Source organism: Maniola jurtina, chromosome 19 (assembly GCF_905333055.1).
Source record: "Maniola jurtina chromosome 19, ilManJurt1.1, whole genome shotgun sequence".
NCBI classification, from domain to species: domain Eukaryota; kingdom Metazoa; phylum Arthropoda; class Insecta; order Lepidoptera; family Nymphalidae; genus Maniola; species Maniola jurtina.
Genome location: NC_060047.1, coordinates 7,937,274 through 7,963,028, shown reverse-complemented (window position 1 = coordinate 7,963,028; position 25,755 = coordinate 7,937,274). Strand labels below are relative to the sequence as shown.

Sequence of the window (25,755 nt, the reverse complement as noted above, 5' to 3'; positions counted from 1 at the left end):
TTAAATGTTTTTGGTGGGTTAAATATACAGTATACCCAAGAACGATTACCGATAAGTGTCCAGAAAATGAAGTGCCTACAGGCTACAGCTATATACCAGATAAGTATTCCTCTAGGAATGGCTTACACTGCGTAAGTAAGACTAGGTACCTACCTAACTAGTCACCCCAAATTTTATAAGTGTCTGATAACCTCTTGGTTACTGGGTAGATAGATAAAAATCATGAGTATTAAGTAATGAGTCTTTCAATGCTGATTAGCGATTATTTTCAAAACATTGCGAACCTCGTGGCAACCTTTCGCCTCTTCGCCTCGTACTGCGATACTAATTAATGCAAGCCTAGATCTTTTTTTAGGGTTCCGTAACCAAAGGATGAAAACGGAGCCCTATTGATGCCACTCTGCTGTCTGTCTGTCTGTCCGCATATCACAGGTCTCTAGCTTGTAGACTAAATGAGTTGCAAGCCTAAAATTTTGGTATTTGGTGTAGGAAGTTGACCCAAAACCAAATATAGAATTAGAAATCAAATTATTTTTCAGCGGGCCTGAAAAAGCTTAGGAGTCGATTTTTTTTTTTTTACTCTAGCATGTGGTGGGGTATCATTGTTTAGAGCTCATCGAGTAGAGCACAAAATATATTTTTTAATCATTTTTATTTTAAAAAATAAGGAAAAGGGGGGCCGTCAAGTTGTCCCTTTTAGATTATTTTTGTGACCGGGTCTATCTCAAAAATAAACTAGTTAGGAATATGAAATTTCGGTATACGTATTATGTATGCACCATAAACAACAAATACTGAAACAACGATCGAAGATCTGTGTAAGTATCTATGAAGTTTATTTATATCGAGCTCTCTAGATAATGTACATATAATGTACCTACCCACCTATCTACTAACCTATCATACCTATCATACATAATATGTCACCAGCGTAGGTAAATCAAGTCTTGAATGTAACTTGATGTTGACCTATATAGATAAAAATGCAATACCTCCTATAATGGCGGACAATAAACTCTTCAAGAACATCTGATGGATTGGGTGTGTTAAGGACTTCACACCTACTATACTGATATATATTTTCTATTCTGGTTTGAATAATAAAAGCATCGAATTGAGACTATTTCTTGAAGTTATTATATTAGCTATTGACTATTGAATTTTTTACAATAAAACCCATTTTAAAGTTTCAAAAAAACCTAGGTACCTAACTTGAGCGAATATTTAAGTTTTCTCTCTCTGTGCGTAGTATTCCTCATTGCCGAGGAACCACCATCACTTTCCAGTAATCACATAATGGTTAGGAGTTTTCTTGGCATAATTATAAAGCCGAGTTGTGATAGCCATCAGATTGATGGCAGCCTGTTCAAGGAGTCTGAAGGTCAGTCTCAGGCACGGACCTCTAACTTGTCGGAGTTAGTGCGTTTTAAGAATTAGCTAGGTACTTGCTTTAACGGTGAAAGAAAAACATCGTGAGGAAACCTGCATGCCTGAGAGTTCTCCATAATATTCTCAAACGTGTTTTAAAGTCCTCCAATCCGCACTTGGCCAGCGTAGTGGACTATGGCCTAAACTCTTCTCGTTCTGAGAGGAGACCTGTTCTCAGTAGTGGGCCGGTATAATAAAGTCACAAAATGTACGAATACCATAAAACGTACGATCTGTGTCCTCGGTGCTTGTTTGCATTCCACATTGCATTCAGATGTGTACTTCCGCTGCATCATACGTGCTAGTTGCAACCAGACGTCGCATCTGGGCTTGCTCGGCCTCATTTTATAGGAGTCGTCGTCACAATACCTACCACGCCGCTGGTCGCGTGTCGATAGACATCGAGCGTTTATCAGAAATCTGTATTTAATAAACCGGTTCCAGTCGCTCTGCAACACAGTACAATACAGGCCGTGCGTGGAGATTGATGTGTAAGTTCATTCGTGACTAGTGAATTTAGTGAATGTTCCACGATAGGAATAACACGTATATTTGAACGCTGCGTGATTTATAGTCAGTGGTAAATTGACTCATTATAAATCTACTTCTAATAATTCTGTTTTTAGTATTGAAAATATAAAAGTTTGAGAGCAATCAGGAACTATGGAGAACGGAGCAACGAACGGCAACTCTTCGAAGTTCTTTAACCTCAAGGAAATGCCACATATAATTAGACCTTTGTAAGAAACTTTAAAATACTATTTGATTAATCTTTTTGGAATACTATTTTACGCATGAGAAATACATAAATATTCGTTAAAAATAAATTCTCTAAATTTTTAGGGATCGAAAACAAAAAGTTTACGAAAACATACTAAATGTGATAGGAGATACCCCATTGGTAAAACTATCGAAAATACCTAAGGAGGAAGGTGTACAATGTCAAATGTGTAAGTATTTTTTTAATGTACTTACTTATCTACTTACTATAAAGGTTTACCTACCTACCTTTCTAATTAGTTACGTTTCATGCTATAAAATTTAAATTTTAAAGCATGATAGATGACGAGAATTATAAATTCTTGAAATATTTTTAGATGCTAAATGCGAATTCGTAAGTCCAGGTGGTTCAGTGAAGGATCGCATTGCATATAGAATGGTACAAGATGCTGAACGACGGGGAGTTCTTATTCCTGGAAAATCTGTTATTATCGAACCTACTTCCGGAAATACCGGCATTGGTTTGGCTTTGGCATCAGCTGTTAAAGGTAAAGTCATACAAACTTATTTATAAAAAGACGTAGGTAAAACTTTGCCTTCTCGGCGCTCCTCTTTATAACGAATCCATACAATCACTCTTGGATCAAAAAGTCAGAACATTTACGGTTAATACTCGTAAGTACTGACAAATTGGGCATTCTGATTATTTTCACATTGCATTTTCGATCCTAAAATATTGCCATTTTGTACCTAAATTAACTTTCTAACATGGATGCCACCCTTAAAAGCCACTAGACACCATGGTATCATTAGCACAGATTGATGGACTCCCTTGCCAAAGGAGCACCGCCGCGGCTATTTCGGCATGACTCACTAAAACGATACAATCAAAAGGACTCTTGCCAGTTGCCACCATAGATATTCCTGCGCTCATTAAGCCGGCAGGGATTAGTCGGGATGATAGCAAGAGACCTGATGCATAATCTGAACCAGCGTCAGCTGGTTCCCTGGGAATGGGGACAGGCCCTAATGTGTGTCATAATATCAGGAAGACATCATCAAGACCGGGAGCCGTAGCAGAAATGGCTGAAACCGCTAATCGGCGCACGTATGCCTCTACTCGTAGCTTACTGAGTTACATTTTTGTTACCGTGGAGATCCTGGGACCTACCTATAGTGCTAAAAAAATTACGAGTCATTTTTACGCGGTTAGTAGCCTCATCTGGTGACAGAAGGGCTCATTTTCTGCGCGCGAAATATCAGCTTCGACCAGCGCGTCCAGCCAGTCCATTGGATAAGGCTACCTTTAAGTTTTATTGTGACATTTTCAATTAAAAAAAAAAACTAAAAATGTGAATTTCATATTGTTATTGTTACATCAGTATTATTAATGATCACAATTAAAATTACATGTTATGGCATTTTCCTAGTTACGGCTGTCGCCCGCCTCACCTATGTTTAACTACCTACCCATACCTAGGTACAATTATACATATATTATAAGACGTTATACGTCGTTTTATGGGTAGATATACTTATGTTTATTTCAATGTCATCGTCATAAACTAATAACAGCTTATAATTAAGTAACTAATTAATATTGTAATTTTTCATTAAAAAGCTTTTTTTTGTGCCATATTAATCTGGCAATTTGCGGTAGGTATGTAATAAGGTACCTACATAACAGTTTACTGCAAAAAAACGTATTGACTCCCAAATCAAAACCTACCTAATTGTAGCCATTTTTGTTAAGGATACCGATGTATAATTGTACTACCGGAAAAGATGTCCGACGAGAAAGTGAACACACTGTTAGCCTTGGGCGCGGAGATCATTAGAACACCAACCGAAGCTGCGTCCGATTCCCCCGAGGGTAACCTCTTGGTGGCACGAAGACTTTCCAAAGAAATTCCTAATGCAGTTCTGCTGGATCAGGTAAAAATTATTTAAGCCTCCAGTAATAAAAAAGCGTGTTTCTCTTTCAACCGCACCGAAAAGGTGAGTATGGGACAGTGGTGCCAACACTAATCTGGCAAACTAGAGTTTAACTAAGCAATTTAGCCCATAATCAAATAGTTATCTTTCGTCCAACAAAATAAGCTCTTCACTCTGTAAAGCTTTAGAAATAGAATGATTGAGTAGTCTACCTTCATCTGGATAGCTAAACAGCACGGCGGAGGCACAAAGGTAGATAAGTTCCAATTCCATCCTGATTCCAGGATTTAGGTCAACAATATAAAAACGAAATGGATTAAAAACAAGACATGATGGTAGGTGCGTGTTACCTATAGGTATCTATAGCTGTTTACCTGATTCATTGTTAGTTTTGAAGATGTAATCCTCCGTGTGATCCACTTCACATTCAAGCGTTAATTTATTTAACCTCGCATGTAACCACGACTCGCTCTTCCGTTGTCAAAACTAGCTCGCAAGTCGCATTTATAGATACACATAAGGTATGATCCTGAGTACAATAGAGTATTCTCATCCTCTTCTTACTAATATAATAGTGAAAAGGACGGATACAGTTTTTGCCAATCGCGAGCCTGTTGTTTAGCGTGCACTAAAATGAACAATTTATTTTCCGTTCCTTTTTAGCAATATTAAAAAGAAAAATACGCAGATACTCTAGTTGAGAGAAAGACAACAGAATCGGTGCCACTATATTGGACTTGGTAAAAGAAAACATATTCCAGAACGATGGACTCTTACACAAATGCAAACAAAGTTCCTACATAAAATAACAATTGACCGCGAAAATGAATCTAAGTAGACTACTAATCTACTCTACCTTCATTAGATATCCATATCCATTTACTCAGAGGAATCGTGATTTGTTTATTAAATAGACTACGATTCGCTTAAAGCCTTGTCGTATTTATTATTTAAGACAACGTAGTTTATAAACATGATTTAAAATTTATTAATTCACGTAGGACAACTAGTGTGTCTTTCTTTATACTACGACTACGTCTGTCACTCTACCACCGGTTTGCAATGAAGATTCTACTGAGATGAGCCGGCAAGAAACTCGGCAGTTGCTCTTTTCAAATCATAAAAAGTTACAATATTATTAGTGTACACTTAACTACACGTATCTTATAGGCAACTGAAAAGCTCAGCCGGTTCTGCTTCAACGTATTTTATCAATAAGGAATTCCTCAATACAATGTTTAAAGTATAACTAACGGCAAATCTAAAAATTCTTACGGAACCACAGTTATTATAAAAACAAATACTAGCCCCATAAAGACATTCTGTACCTAACTACCTACCAAGTAAATACGTTGCGCAGACGACATTCTATCTAGTCTCTAGTATCAACCCAGATCGATTTTAGTTAGTTATTGTAGTCACAGACAATGTAATATTTAAACTAAATAATTGATTGAGCCAGAACTTATTTTGAGAATCATCTTGCCATTTTTCTTTAGTACAACAATGTATGCAACCCACTGGCACACTACGACGGGACAGCCGAGGAAATCCTCTGGTCACTGGACGATGACGTCGACATGGTAGTCATAGGCGCCGGGACATGTGGAACAATCTCTGGAGTTGCCCACAAAATTAAAGAGCGCTGCCCTAAATGTGTCGTGGTGGGCGTAGATCCTGATGGTTCTATACTCGCTGAGCCTGAGGAGCTTAATGTGTCTGATATTCAGATGTACGAGGTAAGTTTAACTTTTATGAAAATTACAAGTAAGTAACGTAGGTAAATAATTCCTTTAGAATGAATCCGTCATCGGAAAAGAATGAAACTTTTTTAATGACCTTACAGCTATAAAAAATACCCACTATTTCTGCTAATTTAAATATCAAAGTTTAATCACATAACTACAGAATAACAGTACTTAGGTAACGTATTAAGTGCCCCGTAGTTCATTCAAATTAGTTCAAAACACGGTCTTGTTTTCTAATTTTAATGAGTACATTAAGCAATATCGTATTCATTTAATACCAGGATAATGCCAACGATTTGCATGAATTGAGTTTTTTTTCATGATAACTCTTTGATTTTTTCGGGTTAAAAGGTAGCCTAAGGCCACTCACCAGTCACCAGGTCTTCTTTATCTATATCCGTGCAAAAAATCCACGTCGATCCGTTACGGCGACGTAAAAGGACAAACGAACAAACATACATAATTTGTCAATTGATTGCATTTATTGTAATATAGTAGTGAATAGTAATACCTATATTATCATTTAGTTATCAGTTTATAAATTATATCGTTTATTTAGACACTTTTGCTCTTTGAACCTATACGAATAATGGCGTACATGCAATATTTTTTCTACCGAGTAATAATTCAATTGAATATAATATATTTATGTACCTACAGTATTACCGATTCGTTGAATAGAATTGATAACGGTATATACCGTTATCAATGGATTTTGATCGATTCTCATAGTTTCGTCCAGTCCATAATAAACGTGTCTCAGCTGTTTTAGAAAGACAAGTGTAAATTAAAAATTTATAACACCCCCGACAAGTGAAGGTTACAGTAACTAGAAGAGCTAATAACTTTCAAACGACTGAACCGATTTTCTTGGATTAACAGGGCTCTCTCCGTCACTCGTTTCCACTCGTTTCATACAATCGTAGTTCCAATTTCATTTGAATATTAAGCAACCAAAGTCCATGAAATTTTGCAGACATATTCTAGAAACTAATATCTATGTCTGTGGTGTTTTAGATTTTTCTAAAAATATGTAGTTTTAAAATTACAGGGGCTCAAAGATTTGTATGTAAATTTTAAAGACCGCGTAACTTTGAAACCGAATATTTTAACAGAAATCTAGAAAACCACAGACATAGATATTAGTTTCTAGAATATGTCTGCAAAAATTTCATGGACTTTGGTTGCTTAATATTCAAATGAAATTGGAACTACGATTGTATGAAACGAGTGACGGAGAGAGCCCTCTTAACACTTTAGATCAAGCCACCTTTCAAATAAAAAAAACTAAATTAAAATCGGTTCATTAGTTTAGGAGCTACGATGCCACAGACAGATACACAGATACACACGACAAACTTATAACACCCCTCTTTTTGGGTCGGGGGTTAAAAAACTAGTTAAAAGGCACAGCAACAGTTACCAGTATGTAATTAGTTACTCACTTCAGTGTTTATTCAAATGAAAAAAATCTTTTAGGATAAGTAGTTAGGTAACTACTTCCTAAACATGAAAAATGAGAGACTTTTGGGCAACAAACAAGTGAGTCTCAATAAGTATAATTTAAATCATTTAAAATCATTATGAAGAACTGCCAAAGAACTTTGGAAGTTTTTCGAAAAAATGGCGGTTACGAAATAATGAGCAACAAAGTATCAGTATGGGTATTTAGTTTTATGAGTTGAACGTCGCAGCATATACTCCTAAACTACTAGGTATATTGAATTAACTGAAAAATTACTAAAAATATTTACCACTAGGGATACTTACTCATAATAGTATCCAGTAGGTACGTGCTAAGCTAAAGCAAGAGTGCCAATACGACACCTAAGAAGAAAAACATTGTCAGGTGTCGATAAGAGTCAATTTAGGCAAAATAATTCCGGAATCGAGTACGCATTGAGCTAACTAAGCAAAGGAAGATTAATCTCACAAATATTTCTTTTTTAGGTGGAAGGAATTGGGTACGACTTCCTGCCGCGTACTCTTGATAGGAAAGTAATAGATAAGTGGATCAAGACAAACGACTGCTGCGCGCTGCAGATGTCAAGAAGGCTTATCAAGGAAGAGGGCTTGCTATGTGGTATGCATACCTACAACTTTTTTTGGCTCTGGGCCTCTAGCAAAGAATCCTGGTCATAGTTTAAGTACATGGATCTTAATCTTCCTCTTCTTTGCCCTCGCCTTATCCCGTTACGTGAGGTCGGCTTTCCTTATCACGCGGCGCCATGTAGATTGCGTGACGGCGTCTTCGTCATTGAGGCCGAGGCGTTTCGTGTCCCTTTGGACATTTGTCATCCAGGTAGTTTGGGGTCTTCCCCTACCCCTCTTTTCTTGCACGGATTTGTGCGTAGCTCGTTCATGGGTTGCAAATTGCAATTGAAGTTATCATCACATAATTATGTACTTTTCATACAAAGCAACGCTAAGTCAACGTTCCGTGAGCCACCCTGTTTAAACCGGAACAGGAACTTTACGGTAAAATACGTATTTGTTTCGAAATCATTGATAGAGTCATAATCTTGTGTTTATAACAGACAATCGCCCGATCGATCGATTAATAAATAGTAAATACTTAGTTACATTCAGCACAACTAATCATTTAAGTCTTATATCATTAAAATCTGTAGACATACCGGGCAAGGCCATGTGGCTTAATCTTGAGTTAAGGATTATCTATGAAAACATTAATAGGTAGGAAACAAAAACACTTCAAATGACTAATTCATCGACACCTATCCTAATCCGCTGAAATCGTAAACAAGGACATGATATCAAGGCAAGGGCCTGCGGAAGAATATTCTACGCATTTTTTATTTGTAGATAAAGGTCTAGGTAGGAAGCCCCTAATGTCGACAAATATGACATCATCAGGACAACTCATCGTCAGCGGGTGATGGAGAGAGCTATGCTTTTAGTTTCTCAAATCGAGAAACGAGGGGATCCCTAGGACAACCAGAGTAACCGACATAGCTCAACCGGTTGCGAAGTTGAAGTGGCAAGGCAGGGCACATAGTTCGGAAACCAATAGACGTTGGGTTCCCAAGATGCTAGAATTGCGACCTCTCACCGGAAAGGGCAGCATTGGAAAACCACCCACTAGGTGGGCAGACGGCATCAAACGAGTCGCAAGGAGCCGCTGGATTCAGGCGGTGAACGACTGTGGCGTGTGGAAGTCTTTACAAGTTGATAATGATGATGATGATCAGAACAAACTATTAGGTACTTCGAATAGTTAGAATTAGGAAGCGAGATCACAGGAGTAAAAAAAAGGCAGTTTCGAGAAAACGGCGCTTGTTTTCTTATATTTGGTTTGTGACAGTACAGTCTACAGTAGACTTATGTACATAGAGGCATGAAACCCAGATAGAACGACAGTCCATTTGACGAAAATTCCATAATTATAATTTTAATTAAAAAAATCGGGGAATCAATACGCCGTGGGTATTGACTATTGACGATACAACTAATACTTAGACAAAATATCAACCCGTTTTCTTTCAGGCGGCAGCAGCGGAGCAGTAATGTCGGCTGCAATCAAAGCGGCAAAGCAACTGAAAGCTGGCCAGAAGTGTGTAGTTCTTTTGCCAGACAACATCCGCAACTACATGACCAAGTTCATTTCGGACCAGTGGATGGAAGCACGGAACTTTAAGCCTATCCCTAATAATGACGACTTGTGGTAAGGGCGAATGCATTTTACTTTTTTTTTGAAACACGAAAATACTTGAAGTCTACAATTTCTATCGACTGGTAACGTCCTGCCATGTTTGGAAGCATGCTGGTAGCTGTGTGTTTTAAAATAATCGTAAGAATTAGGTAATTCGGTAATTTTTACTCATACTTTCGTATAAAATTAATGTAAAAGTACTGTTGTAATATTATTCTGCGAAGAACCTAGTATTAATTAATTTTTATTTGAATGATTATATTATTATTTTTACCTACTTCATACTTTGCGCTTTAAAATAAATTCTTATCAAACTAAACGCATTCATCATTCAAGGAGGCGCATTTACATTAGGCAAATCAATAGATTAAATGCAGTGTATTATATTTTCTTCGCAATCAATCATGTAATATGACACTATGAGGTCATCGCGAGGTTAAATAATAATCAAATCATTATTATAAATATTTGTAATAATTAAATCTCTTCGGGAAATATATGTACCAACAAAGGATAATATTCTTATCATATACCTACTTTGATGGACTTTATAGAAATATTCATTTACGTCGATACCAGATATAGAATATGACAGGTGACGTGGTTGAATAAAATTTTTCAATCAACTAGCTGATGCCCGCTACTTTATCCACCTTGATTTAAGTTTTTGGGAACCCCGTAAAAACCAAGGAGATCATTCTTGATTTTGGGTAAAAAATGCCTTACGTCCATCTCCAGGATGCCACTATCTCTGTGGCAAATATCGTCAAGGTTTGTTCAGCGGTTGAGCCTTGAAAAGGTAAAGACAGACACACACGCGAGAGCAGCATAATGTCTTAGGGTATCTTATCTGTTTATGTTATAAAATCAATTTCATGCTACATACAGGTGGTGGAACAAACCCCTTTTGGAGAACATGGTACCAAGTACAGTGAGCATCTCACTAAACAGTTCACCCTCTGACGCGATTGCAGCTTTACGGAAAAGTGAATCGCCCGTGGTCACGGTCGTGGATAATAAAGGGTACACATAATTTTACTATTTTCATAGCTCTTAAAAAAAATTAAACGTTGGGTAGCTAGGTCATCATAAATATTATATCAGTGTTATGTTTGTATGTTTTTCTTTTTTTGTAATTTTTAGTCTTTCGTAGGCATTTAGCAATGTATTTATTATTGGATAGAATCAGGCGTTACTTTGCGGAAGTTCATGTTTAGCAAGAAACAGTTAAAAATTATTTTGCTATAATCCGCCAACAGGATAAATCTGTATGGTCAAACATGCAGTTACAAGCTAAGCACCGCTTACCTTCCCAACCAAGCAATAAAGCCAAGTTCCCAAGCAAGCACTGCCACCACCATTCACATGCAACACCACACAAGACTTTTCCACTACTCTCGACGCACGTTTCGCCCCGACACCGGAGCATCCTCAGGAGATTTTGACTTTACAATGCTGTATTGTCAAGTGACGTTCTAATCAAATGCGCGGTATTATATACTGTTATTTAGTCCCACAACTGTTGCCCCGCCCATTACCCCCCTCACCCCCTGTACTACCCCCGCCCCCCTCCAGTCTACCCCTTTCAAACAAACGAAGCAACGGTGAATTTGAAACATTAACTTGTTCATTGAGTAATTTAAATTGATTATTATTATTATGTTTTATTATTTCTAATTGTTCGAACATGCTCAATCGAAGACCTTTATCGCAAGTGTGTAGGATTTTATATGAATGGTCGGATGATAATTTGTGTCCACTATCTAGGAGATGTTTAGCAAAATGTGATTTTTGGGGTTGGTTGTTCCTAACTCCTAAGTTCTTAAATTAAATTCAAATCAGAATTAGAACTAGATAACTCTATAAGTTTCCTTGATCTAACTATAACTCGTGCTAACAATAAACACCAATTTGGAATTTTCCGGAAACCCACATACACTGACACAACCATACCCGCTTCATCCTGTCACCCTTGGCAACATAAACTCGCAGCATTCCATAGTTATGTTCATAGGTTGCTGTCTATCCCACTTGAGAAAGAAAACTATTTAAAAGAATTAAAAATTATTTACCACATGGCTCAGGCAAATGGGTACAACATTAATATTGTTAATAATATAATAAAAAAACAACAACTACGACGGATCAAAAAGGATTTATATTCATCGCCATCAGATAAAATAAACAAATACAAATCCAGTCTAACCTATTTTGGAACAGTGTCCGAGCGTATAGCTAAGACACTTAAAGCACATGATATACATGTTGCATTTAGGACTAATAATACACTTAAAAATATTTGCAACGGTAAAGATAAATTAAACAACAAACAAAAATCCGGCATTTATAAACTCGAATGCTCAGACTGCAAAGCCACATATATCGGTCAAACGGGTCGTAAATTTGAAACACGTTACAAAGAACATTTAGCCGCGGTTAGGAACAACCAACCCCAAAAATCACATTTTGCTAAACATCTCCTAGATAGTGGACACAAATTATCATCCGACCATTCATATAAAATCCTACACACTTGCGATAAAGGTCTTCGATTGAGCATGTTCGAACAATTAGAAATAATAAAACATAATAATAATAATCAATTTAAATTACTCAATGAACAAGTTAATGTTTCAAATTCACCGTTGCTTCGTTTGTTTGAAAGGGGTAGACTGGAGGGGGGCGGGGGTAGTACAGGGGGTGAGGGGGGTAATGGGCGGGGCAACAGTTGTGGGACTAAATAACAGTATATAATACCGCGCATTTGATTAGAACGTCACTTGACAATACAGCATTGTAAAGTCAAAATCTCCTGAGGATGCTCCGGTGTCGGGGCGAAACGTGCGTCGAGAGTAGTGGAAAAGTCTTGTGTGGTGTTGCATGTGAATGGTGGTGGCAGTGCTTGCTTGGGAACTTGGCTTTATTGCTTGGTTGGGAAGGTAAGCGGTGCTTAGCTTGTAACTGCATGTTTGACCATACAGATTTATCCTGTTGGCGGATTATAGCAAAATAATTTTTAACTGTTTCTTGCTAATGTATTTATTTATCCTCGGATTCATCCATGCTCGGATCAATAATATTTTTATCTATATTATTAATACATCCAAACATCCAGCGGTTCAAACCCCACCCGTTGCACTATTGTCGTACCCACTCCTGGCACAAGCTTTACGCTTAATTGGAGGGGAAAGGGGAGTATTAGTCAAGATTAGCATGGCTAATATTCCTTATAAAAAAAAAAAAGTATAAAAAAAGTATAAGTAAGTATAAAGTATCCCCGATTTTGAACGAAACTGCTCAATGCTTTGAATTAATCAAAATTGACAGAATCGACACAAAAAATGGCAAAATAACCAATAGGTACCAGTTCATTTTTAATCACCCATACATTTTCAGTTTTATTTCAGTTAAAGACAAAATTATTATGGTTTGGAATGCTGCTCTTACTTTTACTCTTAATAATATACACATACTTAGTTATAATATTTCTTGATCATATAACCGAATCTGATTAATATGTGGGTGCGTTTATTCGATGTTAATCCACAAAATTATTTTGTATCATGGATATATTGAGGATAGATAATGATCAGCGAAATGATAAGATCATTTAATAGAGTAGGTTAGGTACAGACTACAGACCTACTTACCTATTGAAGATAGCTATATTTGTTGGACTAAACGTGGGCAGTTTATTTATGTCGTATTCTATTAACTGTTTCATGGTTTCATCCCATAGCAGAACATAATATTATAAGGGAATACCCTTATAATATTATGTTCTGCTATGGGATGAAACCATGAAACAGTGATACATGTATGAGTATAATTATATGCTTAATACCTTTCGATGCCACATCGTACCGAAAAGTTTAAAAAAAAAGAAACGGCTTTGCCGGTAGAGATGCTAATTGTGATAGTTTCCCACAAGACCACAGACCTAAATAAGAAATTATAAATGCCTAGACATTTAGGCCTGCAATATAGCCTCGCACAGTTATAATTATTGTGCTGCGGCATTATACGCCGAGAACCATAGGTATATCACAAAGATCGTCAAGACTTAGGATTTATAATAATTTTAAGCTAATTTCTTTTAGATGCTTAACCGGGGTATTTACGGCGGACAATACGAGGAAGAGGCTTGCTAATATTTCGGGATCAAGTACGGATGGTCTCGAGAAGTTTGTAGTGAAGAAGATTTATAAGGTGGATCTTTCAAACAACCCCACACTGGGCGCTGTGTCCCGGATACTGGATATAGCGCCTTATGTCGTTGTCGTTAAAACAGGTATTACAACAATTAATATTTTTACGTTATTAAGTAGTGCCTCCCTAGCATCATGCCTTTTTGTGGTTATTCACATTGCAATGATTACAATTGGCTATACGCTGTGGTAGGAACTAGATATATTCTCCCTTTATTTGTGCATATTTTATATAACCGACTTCCAAAGTAATTGCGATTGCCACACGTAGCTTTCTAAATTCGATTCTAGGCCTCCATTTCACTCTTAATGTAATAAAACTTTTTTTTAAATAATAATAGCGAGCAAAGGAGCAGGCGGGTCACCTGATGTTAAGTGATTACCGCCGCCCATGAACCTTTGCAGGGATTTATAGGAACCACCGATGCGTTGCCGGCCTTTCAGGAATTTGTTGGGCCGCCCCTTGAATAACCCCATATTGTAATCTAGTGGGAACACCGCCGATGGAAGTTGATTCCACAGCTACTAACTGCTAATGCTCTAACTGGCTGATGGCTGCGATTTCATCTGCGTGCATTCAAGTTTTTCAATATCCTGTGTTTATTTTTTTGCGCAAGAACGCTAAACATTTGTGTACAACATTTCTGTTCACAACATTTGTATACAGATTTGTGTACTTACAACCAAATTAGCTTAAGACCAATGTACGTTTTTACCTAATCCAAGTCCACTTTTACTGTAATATCTTTGTAATATGTATTCTTTTAAATATAAACTGTATATCTGCAGAATCACCACAAAGCACTCCGAAAGTCATCGGCGCGATCACATCAGACGATCTACTTATATTTATCAGCAGCAATCAACACGCTACGACGACTGCGGATTCTCTAAGCACCAAAACTCAAAATGGAAATGTTGCTTCTCCTGATAAGAAGAGTCCAAAATCCTCATCAGATAATGTTCAAACCATACAAGCAAATTCTAGCATCACTGTATAAGTGAAATAAGTATCATTATCAACCATACATTTAAGACTTTAAAACTGCTGATCACACACCAGGCCATTCATAGTACAACAAAAAAATTCAATTCTTTGTAATAACATTTAATTTAATGTATTGAAGAATGCAGCTTTGGTGCAGATCAGTATGCTAAGTTGCATAGAACATCATACACAGAAAGCCGAAATTGCACCAGACAGGCCAGATATTATCTGATCACATGTGATCAGCTTTGAATCCGACCAATTAGCACTGTGTGTCTGATGCTGAAAAATCTTACCAATTGGATTAAACAACTACCCTTTTCAGACGCCCAGTGCTGCAGGCTAAAAAAATGCTATGCTCATTGTAAAACTCTCACAGAAGAAAAAGCTCACAAGTTACAATATTTTAACTTTACCTTTTCCCATGTGTGATACCTACCTATGTTTTAAAAACAATTTTTTACACATTTTTTAAAATAGTGTATTAGTCAGGTATTTGTGGTTGTAAAGGTAATTAAATATTATATCTCAAAACTTTATTTCTTTAGAAATAATTGAACCTTTCTATTGAAACACAAATTAGTTTTAATAGTCACTGTATGCAGAATGTACTATATTCAGTTAGCAAAATTTTTTGACACCTTAGAAATACATGATATTTCAATGGATATTTAATTTAGGTATATTTAATAATGGTTATTTCTTCAAATACATTGTTTTGTATAATAGATTAATCTATATTGTGTATCAATGAAATTTTAAGATCATAATCTTATTACAATTTTTTAGAAAAATGGGTTCAGAGCAACCTATTTTGGAAATTTATTTCTTTTTAGTCTCAAAATAAACTACAACATTAAATAATAATAAATGACATGAAAACTAGTCTGTATTATGAAAAATCTGTATTATCAGACTATTATATATTAGAGATAATATTGTTCAAAAGATAAAGATGAAAACGCTAAGCTAGTTTGTTTCAAACAATACACTTATAATAAATAAACTAATAGGTTAATAAATCAACAAACTTTTATTTATTTAACCTTACTAGCTCATGCCCGCAACTTCGCCTTCACTCAAACTAACTTACCCCTTTAGGGGTTGAACATTCAAAATTTTTTTCTTTCCAAATTTTAGTCTGGTCCGTGACTTGTCCAGTACTTTGAGCTGTACATTGATAAATTTAATTTATCAATGCACAGCTATATAATAAGGATTAATTGCAATCTGAAGACTCTAGAATAGGGAAATAATATTTGTTAACGGGCCACTTTTAATAAAAATTGGGTACTGGATATGAAGCTGAAAAATTAATGCACATTAAGTTATAGGCAAAAATTAGTTTCAGCCTTCAATTTTTTTTTGTTTGGATGATCTGTCGCATAATATAGACATAGAGGTAGAGGTAGTTAGGTAGTTCAATCCCTTTCCTGTCCATACTAAATCATAAAGCGTGCAGTTAAAGTTAATCTCTGGACTCAGATGTGATTGCAGTCCAGTAAAATTCTATTTACTTAAATAAATAAATGTGAAAATGAAATACAAAGTTTAAAATCATCTGGATTAATTCATCGTAATCATTTATTACATAAGAGTACATTACCATCAAACTGTCAAAAGCAACACTAAGGAGAGAGTGGTGGAGAAGTCTGCTTGGCATTGGCAGCAAGTATGGCTCCCGGCGCAGGGTATGGCCTCATCTGATACAATGATCCTGATGCAGTGGTGTCAACCCCTGTTTTGGCATGGGCATCAAGGCCAGAGCTCCAATTACCTCTAGGAATATCAGAGTATGAAGCTGGATCCATTGGGTCCAGATCATTATCTTTGACTCTATGTTTCTTTTTATCTCTGTGATGTACCATTTCACGTTCTTTCTCCCGGCGCTCATGGCGTTTCTCTTTATGATTCTGCTGGGGCACTTCTTGGTCAGATGCTTCACTGCTCTCATCACTTTCGTCTCCCTCTCTTAAGAGTCTCTCCTCACGAAGATGCGCAGCACTCTCGCCAGGAGCAGCGCGAGGATGTGACGGTGGCAACCACGAAACTAGATTGTTATTGACGTTCCAAAAGTAAAAATAACCAGTTCCTTCGTCATACACCTCCTCCCATCCCGCCGGCAACGGCCACAGTTCCAAGACTTTTCGCTTGTTTTCCAAATACTTCTCACTAGGCGTAAGCTTTCCTTGTTTCCATGTTTTAACACAAACTTTCGAGCACTCATGATAAATATTGCTTTTATTTGGACAGCCCTTATGTCCTTTTATCGGGTCAACATTGACCCCTTCTATACCTTCCCAAAAGTGTTCCTTAGGGCTTATTTCTTCGGGATTATTATCATAATCTTCTGCTATTATCTCCTCGTTTGCTTGAACTAAAGGAGTGTCATTGGTAGCATCATTTGTGGAGTTTGTTTGTAATATGCCTCGTTTGGCAAGACGTGCAGCCAGAGCAGGTGGTAATGGCATGATATTTTTCACGCAAGAAGCATGTAGGAAACTTTCTTAGAAGCAATTTAATTTTTAATAATGAAGTGAAAAGAAAAACTCCCAAAATAAACTAGGTGGGCTATTGAATAATGAATAGTCTTGGAATAATATTGAATAATATTCCAAACAAACCTAACCACAGACTTCGTAAAACACTTTCGAAGTTTTAACTGTCAGTGTCAACTGGTAGTGTTTTCATTTACGATTTTGATTTTACCCTAGTTTCTGTAGGAATTCGACCTAAATTACCGTACAAAAAAATTCAAAATACCGTAATTTAGTGTTCATAATTATTGTTACCATAAAGAACATCATCATTTTACGTTTTTTTGTGATTTTTAATCTTGAGTCTTGTAATAAAGATTTTGGTTCTAATCTTCTTCAATTATCAAATTCTGTCTCATACAAATAAATAAATAGCTACTTACCTAACTATTGTATACTAAATATGTATTAATACTTTATAAGTAGCTAGCTAAAAAAAGCTAAACCTACAAAAGTACGCTAATAGGTAATATAATTAATCCACGATGGAGTATGATATACTTTTTCATTAGTCTTACTGAACCTATCTCCCTATATTTAAGAAAATACAAAATATACATTGGTTGGGTGTGAAAAACAGGGCTATCAACGGTATTTTAATTTTAACCCAAATTACCATATTAAGTCGCTGCCAACATAAAAAAGACCTGTCGTTTCACCTAGAATAGGGTAAAATTCTAATAGTGGAAACACTGTGAACTGTCTGGTCCCTTCACAGACTAAAGGAATATTAAACTTTAAAATGTGTGCAGTAGAAACGGGTAACATTGTTTTAAAGCAGCGAGGGGTTTTAGGATGCCATATTTTTAATGTTAATACTATGGTCAGATACCTATATTTCAGGAAATTAGGTGCCCACAGAGGTTCTTGAAGAATTTACAACACCAAAAGAAAAGATAAATAGCTGTAGAATTTTTTTAATTAAATTTTTGTGTTATGAATGATCAAACTTACTCCACCGTTGCGATAATTTTTGAATGAAACTGAATTAAAAGTGCAGTATAAAAACATCTAACAAACCAGCGGCTTAAAATTATTAAATCTACCCGGAATGGCTACACAGCATATCGCATATAATAGCGTACTCAATTAACTAACTTCGTTTTTCAGCTAACTTTTAATTCATATTCTGACATGAATTGGACAACCATTACATAATATTATTATTATGTAGGTACTTAGAAATTTGTTGGATCCAAATCAACAGTTTCAAGCATGATCACAAACCAAAGATTTCAATTTTTAGGGTTCTGCACCCAAAGAGTAAAAACGGAGCCCTATTAATTAATGTCACTGCTGTCTGCCTGTCCGTCCGCCGGTCACCGGTCTCTAGCTCGTAGATTAAAATGAGATACAAACCTGGAATTTTGGTATTTGGTGTAGAACGTTGACTCAAAACCAAATATTAGAGAGATAGAATTCAATTAAATTAATTATTTTCCCTTTCATGAAAAAGTTCAATTCCAGTTAAAAGCCTACTTGTTTACTAAGCTTTTACACTGATCGCGAGCAATTTGCTCTTATCCATTGAGGAGTTCTGTTCTCCATCTCCGAAAATATTCATCAGATCTTCACCAAATTTATATGGGACCACCTGCACAGTATACCCTTTCAAACAAAAAAAAATAGATTCCGACGAATTGAGAACCTCCTCCTTTTTGAAGTCGGTTAAAATGTGTGTCATCTGCGTAGGCCCTATTGCTGGCACCTTCTGCTTCCTTTGCCTTGCGCTCTTCAACTTCTTCTGCTCTCGACAGAATCCTAGATATCATAATTGCCTTACTCGAAAGATATAAGTAGATAAGGTGACACAAATATAATGCATTGATTGCAGCACTTGCTTCAGCTGGTATTCAATCATTTTTAGGGTTCCTACCTTAAAGAAAAAAGGAACCCTTATAGGATCACTTTGTTGTCTGTCTGTATGTTATGTATAAAATATACTTGTATAGCAACCTAAAGGGCATTTCGCGTTGACCTAGAATCATGAAATTTGGTAGGTTGATCTTATAGCACAAGTAAAGGAAAAAATCCGAAAACAAATAACAACTAATTGGTTACGTCACAAATTAAAAAAAAAGTAATTTGTTCAATAATTTACAAAATGACGCAGTCCGTCATTAGCTTGCAGTGTTCTACATAAAAGTATTAGGTTTATTTTGTACAATGGTACGCAACCCTTCATAAATAGGAGACATAACAGCAGAAAATGTAGTTAAAAAGATGCTAGCAAAGGAAGAGAATTGGATTGCTGTTGCAAATTACGCCGAAGTAATCATGAAGGAAAAGGAGGAAGAAGAGAAAAGGAGGGAAAAAAGTAGATGAAGGGGCAAAAGTGTTGTGCTGTGTTTTAGGCTGCGAGGCGGGCACACAGCCAACAAGGAGACAGCAGGGGTTTTAGCCGGTAAAAGTCCGGCACTACCCAGTGGGTGTCCATGAGGATTTCCCCTGCTGTATAAGAAAAAAAAAAAAAAAAAACCCTTCATGTGCAAGTTCGACTCGCACTTGACCTGTTTTTTTCAGCGTAATCAGACAGGTATAGTTCTCGAAAGGTCGACATGGCAATCGGGCTCGGGACGCCCCGCACAGCCCCCTGCTAACTCGGTGCGGGATAGCGCCCCGATTCGACCTGTCGCAAAGTATAGGTACGTGGTACTTTCCCATATCTTTTTTTACCGGAATATCATAGGAATGATTTATGTATTATGTTTAAAGACTACTTTTTACGGAGTTCCGTCCTCAAGCTCCGAAACCTTTGTCAAGTTTGTGAAGTCAGGTAGGTGTCCCCTGTGGTGAAGATAAGATGAATAGTTTCGGAGATGGAGGACGAAATTTTTCAACCGTAAAAAACAAATCAATGGCGTTTTGTAATAGTTTTTGAAAGTACCTAAACTTTTAACCATACATAATACTTAACATAATATTATAATAGGTAGGTAAATAATCACATACATGTTTTTTCATTAATTCCTAATTAACTAGTAGGTAATACGTTCAATTTCAGTAAAAAAAATAATTAGAAAGCATGTGCTCAAACTTCTCTGTGGCATTCAATATGGTTTCCTTACCTATCATTTAGAAAAATTTACAAGGTAGTTTAATGTACCTACCTAAGTATTGTTATTATAACTCAAAGGTATGTCTAAACCTGTGGTCTAAATCCCTACCCTCAATCCATTTTTTCTGTCTTGGAATTCTAGTTTTTTTAACCTTTTGTTTAACTTTTATATAAAAGTTCATAATTCCGAAACAAAAATTGGACTTAGGGACTTCCTTAAATGGGCCATTTGCACTCCTGTAGCAACGTAGCACTATCTAGCAGGACGTAAGTAGCAGGACCTACAGTACGACAAGGCTCTTTTGGCGCGTGGCCAAAATCGTAACTAAAACCGCCATCTTGAGAAGTGCACTTGTTGATAGTTGGCTGTGTCGGCATAAAGCTACAACAGCGCCCTCACTCAAGTGCCAAAAGAGCATTGTCCAACTGTTTTACGTGCCGCGCCGCTTGTCTCTAACCTGACGTGGCGAAACATTGGGTTCGCGTAACGTGTGAAACCGCACAAAACCTAGTCAAAATAAAGAAAGAAAGTTTTTATATACTTTTTAATTAATGCATTTTAATAAATTTATATCCACTATTATAGACGTGTTGGAGTTATGATGCAAAATTTAATTAACTAAATGCATCGCTAAGCATGTTATAGATTGTTAAGCATTATTCCAAAGTAAAAAGTACACCAGCACGTTCTGGAATTCTGTAAAAAAAGTCAGGATTATTATTTATTATATTAATGAATAGGTAGAGTCTTGTTCAAAAAGAAAGCCGTCGTGGCCAAAAAGTGAACTATGGCGCTAGTTACTACAATTTTGAAAAATATTTAAAATAAGATCTTCTATTCAAATTCTACTTCTTTACTGTTTAAATGAATCTTCTTAAAAGCTGTGGTTTCACTACGAAATTATCTGCCATCTGTATGATAAAAATTAGATATTACATTTTAAATTAATCTAAAGGTACTCAACAAAATAAATCTATACTAATAAATAAAATTGGAGTGTCTATCTGTAATTTCGATATAACTACCGCATATTAAGCTCATATGGTTATTTGAAAGATACCCATAACTGAATCACACGTTTTTAAAATTTTTGTCTGTCTGTCTATCTGTTTGAGCGACAGACTTCGGCGGGGAGGGGCAACGCACGCACAACAGACGGAAACGTTTAAGTGCGGAAACCAGCCCAGAGAGAAGAAGAAGAAGATCTGTTTGAGCGGGCTAATCTTCGATACGGCTGAACCTATTTTGGCCTCGAGGACCCAATTCCTCAATCCTGATGCTGTAAGGAATTTCATTCCTAAATCCTGGTGATCCTTCGGTATTTTTAAAGGATCATCGGTTTAAAACTTTTTACGTGGTACAGAAACAAGTTGCATACCGGGGACGGGCTATTACGGAGAGGCTACTTTTGTCCTGAGAAATCAAAAGTTCCCACGGGATTTTTAAAAACCTAAATCTACGCGGGCGAAGCTGCGGGCATCAGCTAGTACTAAAATACAACTGGCTGCCTACGTTAGTTCCTAGGCACGGTGTGGTGGGTACTGAAATGTTTGATTTATTGTAAGATAGATTATTTTTCATTTCTTGTATCATTTTATTGATTTTATTACACGTCCTGATTAGTTAAACAACCAGAACTACTAATGTACTTAAGAAAATATTATTGTGACAGTTATTTACAACTTCACATATTCGTTTTCATTTATAGTGGATCTAGACATACGGCCATTAACTACAATATGGTCAAAAACTTTAAGCAGTCATGCGTTGGCCTTAATAGAAGGGAAAGTTTTATCACCTGATAAAAGATGGTCTTCACTCACCACGGACGACAGAGGTATCACCACGAGACACTTGTGTTGGAAGAACTATTTCGTGAAATTCACCCGAATGTATTAAATTAGAATTTTTTGAAAACCTGTCTTCAGAAGGAGTAAACGGAGTTATCACATCCATTTCATCTGAAGCTAATTCGGGCAAAGAGTATGGTCGTTCTGTTAGATGTTTTTCTGGACTATCAAAAGGCCCCAAACTCTTCACTTCTAATGCAGTGTCAAGATTATCGACCATTGTTGAATCATCATCAAGCGTAGTTTCTAAGACAAACTCTTTTACGTCTGTTCTTTTATTTCCAGATTCTACTAGTGATGGGTTTTCATCTTTATTATTTTCACTTATTAGCAATTCTTTAATAGAATCGACGTCCTCACTTAATTTCCCACTATTATTACTTGGAGGTGAAGTTGACTGAAAAGCATCCTCCCTTTTCAATTGCTTCCTTCTTTCGCTTGTATCATAAGCTAGAGGATGCAAGTTAGTGGAGCACGGTGGACTGCCATCCATTGACAAATCTATAGAAGTCAGCACACTTTCATCTCTGCTCATAAAATGCCCACTTTCGGGTACTATGTGTATGTTTAAAATGGTTTTATTTTTTCGGTTATCATTGTCGCCTTCCATAGAAGTGAAAGACAGTCCATCGGAATCAACTCCCGAAGTGGTAGACGAATTCTTATTTAAGTTCAATTTATTTCTGATCAAATAGCCTCTTACATGTGCTTGTATTATTGTAGCTGCACTCGATAGAGTCGATGAATCGTCAGTCGATTGAGATAAAGATTTCTCTTCATTTACTGTTTGTAAGACAGTATCCATCCTACTTAGACCTAAAGTTCTTCGGTCTTTATTGACATTCATACTTGACATATCATTATCGCCCTGAAATCAATAATATCCCAGGCAAATTAAAAACAATAATTTTGTCCTAAACAACATGTCCCTGTAAAAAATAACGTATACTTGTAATTTAATATTTTTAATGTAATTGATTAATTCATTACCTTCTCGGTTTTATCTTCGATCAATGAATTGATATCAACGTTAGTAGCATCATCTGTACTTAAAGTTTTGTTTTTAAAAAGAAAATTTCTAAATACTTTCTGTATAGTTATTGCGGCTGTTTCCAAATCCATTGAAGTATTATTTACATGATTTTCTAATTCACTGTTATTTGAGTTCAGTAATTCATCTCCTTCAGGAAGTGCCGATGGAGTTGAAGCCACAGTATTGTCTTGTTGTTCTTCAAGAAAATGTAAAGATATCTGGTCTTTATTAGTATTCACTTCCTCTGTAATAAGTGAACTGCATATAGTAATTTCATCGATATCCGGTGTTTTTTCAATATTTAAATCAATTATTGCTTTATCTTCCCTCTCTTCAAAAACACTCAAATCTTTTGGTTCGTCTACAATGATAGAAATGGAAATGAAATCGTCTTCTTTATTTTGCATATTTGCTGTATTCTTGCAGTTTTCTAAATTATCATGATTATGGGGCGATGTTTCACTTTTAAAATAATCTTCGGTTTTTACTAATGCTACAGTAGAAGATTTATTTTCACCATTATTATGAGTTTCAACAGATTCCACAGATTTTTCTTCGTAAAATGGTATGGTATCAAGTTTATCATCAACCTGCCTACCTATTTGATTTATTTCGATTACTTTTTCTTCCTTTTCATTTGTTAAGTTATCTCCCACCTCTTCAATAGTTTTGTTATTGTCAATATTCTCAGTTACATTTATTAGAGAATCATCCTTAACATCATTTGTTATAATAGATTGTTGTAAAGTGGCAGACAAATCATCATCGCTTGATTTTGTTTCCGCCAGTATCATCTCCGAGTCTTTTTCGGTAAGCTTTACAGCTTCGGATGTCAAGAACTTTTCTTTTATGTTAACAATAATTTCATGTTCTTCACCAGCTAAATCTTCTTCAGGAATTTTTACTATTTTATCTTTGGCATACTGTCTCGCGTCTGAATTATTTTTATCGATACCATTATTTTCGTACCCTTCGTTGTTTTGGCTTTCTGACTGCTTATACGTTTGCATTTTTTTATCGTAATCTTCACGGCGGCGTGCCGCTCTTTCCCTTATTTTCTTGATAGCCATTGCTATTTTTTGATCCAAAGTCATAGTACATTTGGTAGCTAAAATAATTATTTTAATGTCTGAAATCTGAATACCTCTTATCCAAATTTATAGAAAGAAGTCTAGACTCAATCAACCCGATCCAAACCCTTAGACCTAAAAAGCTTATTTACACAGAGGTTCCCTTTTTAAAGTATGGCAAGGAATAATGGTACGGTTTTAGAAATATCTCATATTTAATCCTGATAGATAGATTAATACATCGCAAATAAGTTGCTTAGCTAAAAAAAATTTTTTTTGTTTTCAATCATCTTCCCTGATTAGCTATTTATGAAAGTCGAGCATCAACTGAAAAAATATAACCCAAGGAGTTGAAACAATATAGTCAGTCTGCCCAGACTAACAACGGGAATTACCCTATAGGTCCTATAGAGTACTTCCCGTTGACCTAGAATCATGAAATTTGGCAGGTATGTAGGTCTAGCACAAGAGGAAAAATGGTAAAACTGTGAATTTGTGGTTACAAAAAAAAATGTTCATGAACAAATAATAATTAGTACCTATTTTCAATTTTCGAAGTAAAATAACTATACCAAGTGGGGTATCATATGAAAGGAAGGGCGTTACCTGTACATTCTAAAACAGATTTTTATTTATTTTTATCCATAATAGTTTTTGATGTATCGTACAAAATGTCGGAAAAAATACCCGAGTACCGAACCCTCGGGACTCGGTGCGCGAGTCTAACTCGCACTTGGCCGGGGGGTTTTGCTGATACCGTCTGCAACCTATATCTGATACAATCTATTCGCGATGTATCAATCTATAAATTATTATCTAGGATAATATATTTTCTATCACGATTAAATAACAGATGACGGTAGATATTTCTAATACCGGATCATAGACCATAAGTGCGGATTTTTTGAAATCCCCACGGGATAGGCAATCATTTATAATATTATTTTTGTAGAGAGAAGCCACAGGCTAATTTTTTAATACAGTTTTTAGAAGTACTTACTGGGGCCGTCTCTGATTTCCATCAGTTTCTGCATGTGGTTAGCACAAAATGAGTATACATCAGGAGGATTGCACTTAAGAACATCTTTTGCTAGTCCTTCCATCAGCTCGACAAGGCCAGGAGGCATTTTAGGCGCGGGAGCCGTATACATTCGTGAACTTTTAACACTCATCTTGCCTAAAAGTTTAACATAAACAACTAGATTTTAACATAAAAGGCAAAATTTACTAATATTTTTATCACTTACCTTAATTTTTGGCGATCTTGTCGTATTGCGGGAAAATGAAATGTCGATTTCAGTACGCGATGTTTGTATTCCGGTAGCTATGACGATAACTTGAACTTGGTTAAATACGCGTCTGCTATCGATTCTTTTCATTCCAGGTTCATTGCACTCTTATAACCATATTATGTATTTTAATTCTTGTTGACAATCTGTAATTTATAGTACTTCAACGTAAAATTGTTGCGTTAAGAAATAGCCGTATATGCCTACTTAATATCAAGGA

General features: G+C 36.1%; 3 protein-coding genes across 3 annotated transcripts; 1 reads left to right on the top strand and 2 right to left on the bottom strand.

The window, feature by feature from the left end:
- The first annotated feature begins 1,762 nt into the window (after window positions 1-1,762).
- Window positions 1,763-15,694, top strand: LOC123874890 (cystathionine beta-synthase-like). The gene is made up of 11 exons (XM_045920448.1): window positions 1,763-1,919; window positions 2,055-2,168; window positions 2,272-2,378; window positions 2,526-2,696; window positions 3,902-4,083; window positions 5,583-5,822; window positions 7,782-7,914; window positions 9,336-9,513; window positions 10,390-10,524; window positions 13,602-13,792; window positions 14,499-15,694. Exons 2-11 carry the CDS (start codon window positions 2,092-2,094, stop codon window positions 14,708-14,710), a joined length of 1,626 nt encoding a protein of 541 aa, XP_045776404.1. The 5' UTR covers window positions 1,763-1,919; window positions 2,055-2,091; the 3' UTR covers window positions 14,711-15,694.
- A 555-nt stretch (window positions 15,695-16,249) lies between these two features.
- Window positions 16,250-17,362, bottom strand: LOC123874895 (polyglutamine-binding protein 1). The gene has a single exon (XM_045920454.1). It carries the CDS (start codon window positions 17,166-17,168, stop codon window positions 16,326-16,328), a length of 843 nt encoding a protein of 280 aa, XP_045776410.1. The 5' UTR covers window positions 17,169-17,362; the 3' UTR covers window positions 16,250-16,325.
- A 3,508-nt stretch (window positions 17,363-20,870) lies between these two features.
- LOC123874888 (origin recognition complex subunit 1-like) lies at window positions 20,871-25,649 on the bottom strand. Its single transcript, XM_045920446.1, has 5 exons — window positions 25,494-25,649; window positions 25,247-25,444; window positions 23,134-24,284; window positions 22,117-23,011; window positions 20,871-20,989 (listed from the first exon to the last, which is right to left on the bottom strand). Exons 2-5 carry the CDS (start codon window positions 25,416-25,418, stop codon window positions 20,943-20,945), a joined length of 2,265 nt encoding a protein of 754 aa, XP_045776402.1. The 5' UTR covers window positions 25,419-25,444; window positions 25,494-25,649; the 3' UTR covers window positions 20,871-20,942.
- Between the last annotated feature and the right edge of the window lie 106 nt (window positions 25,650-25,755).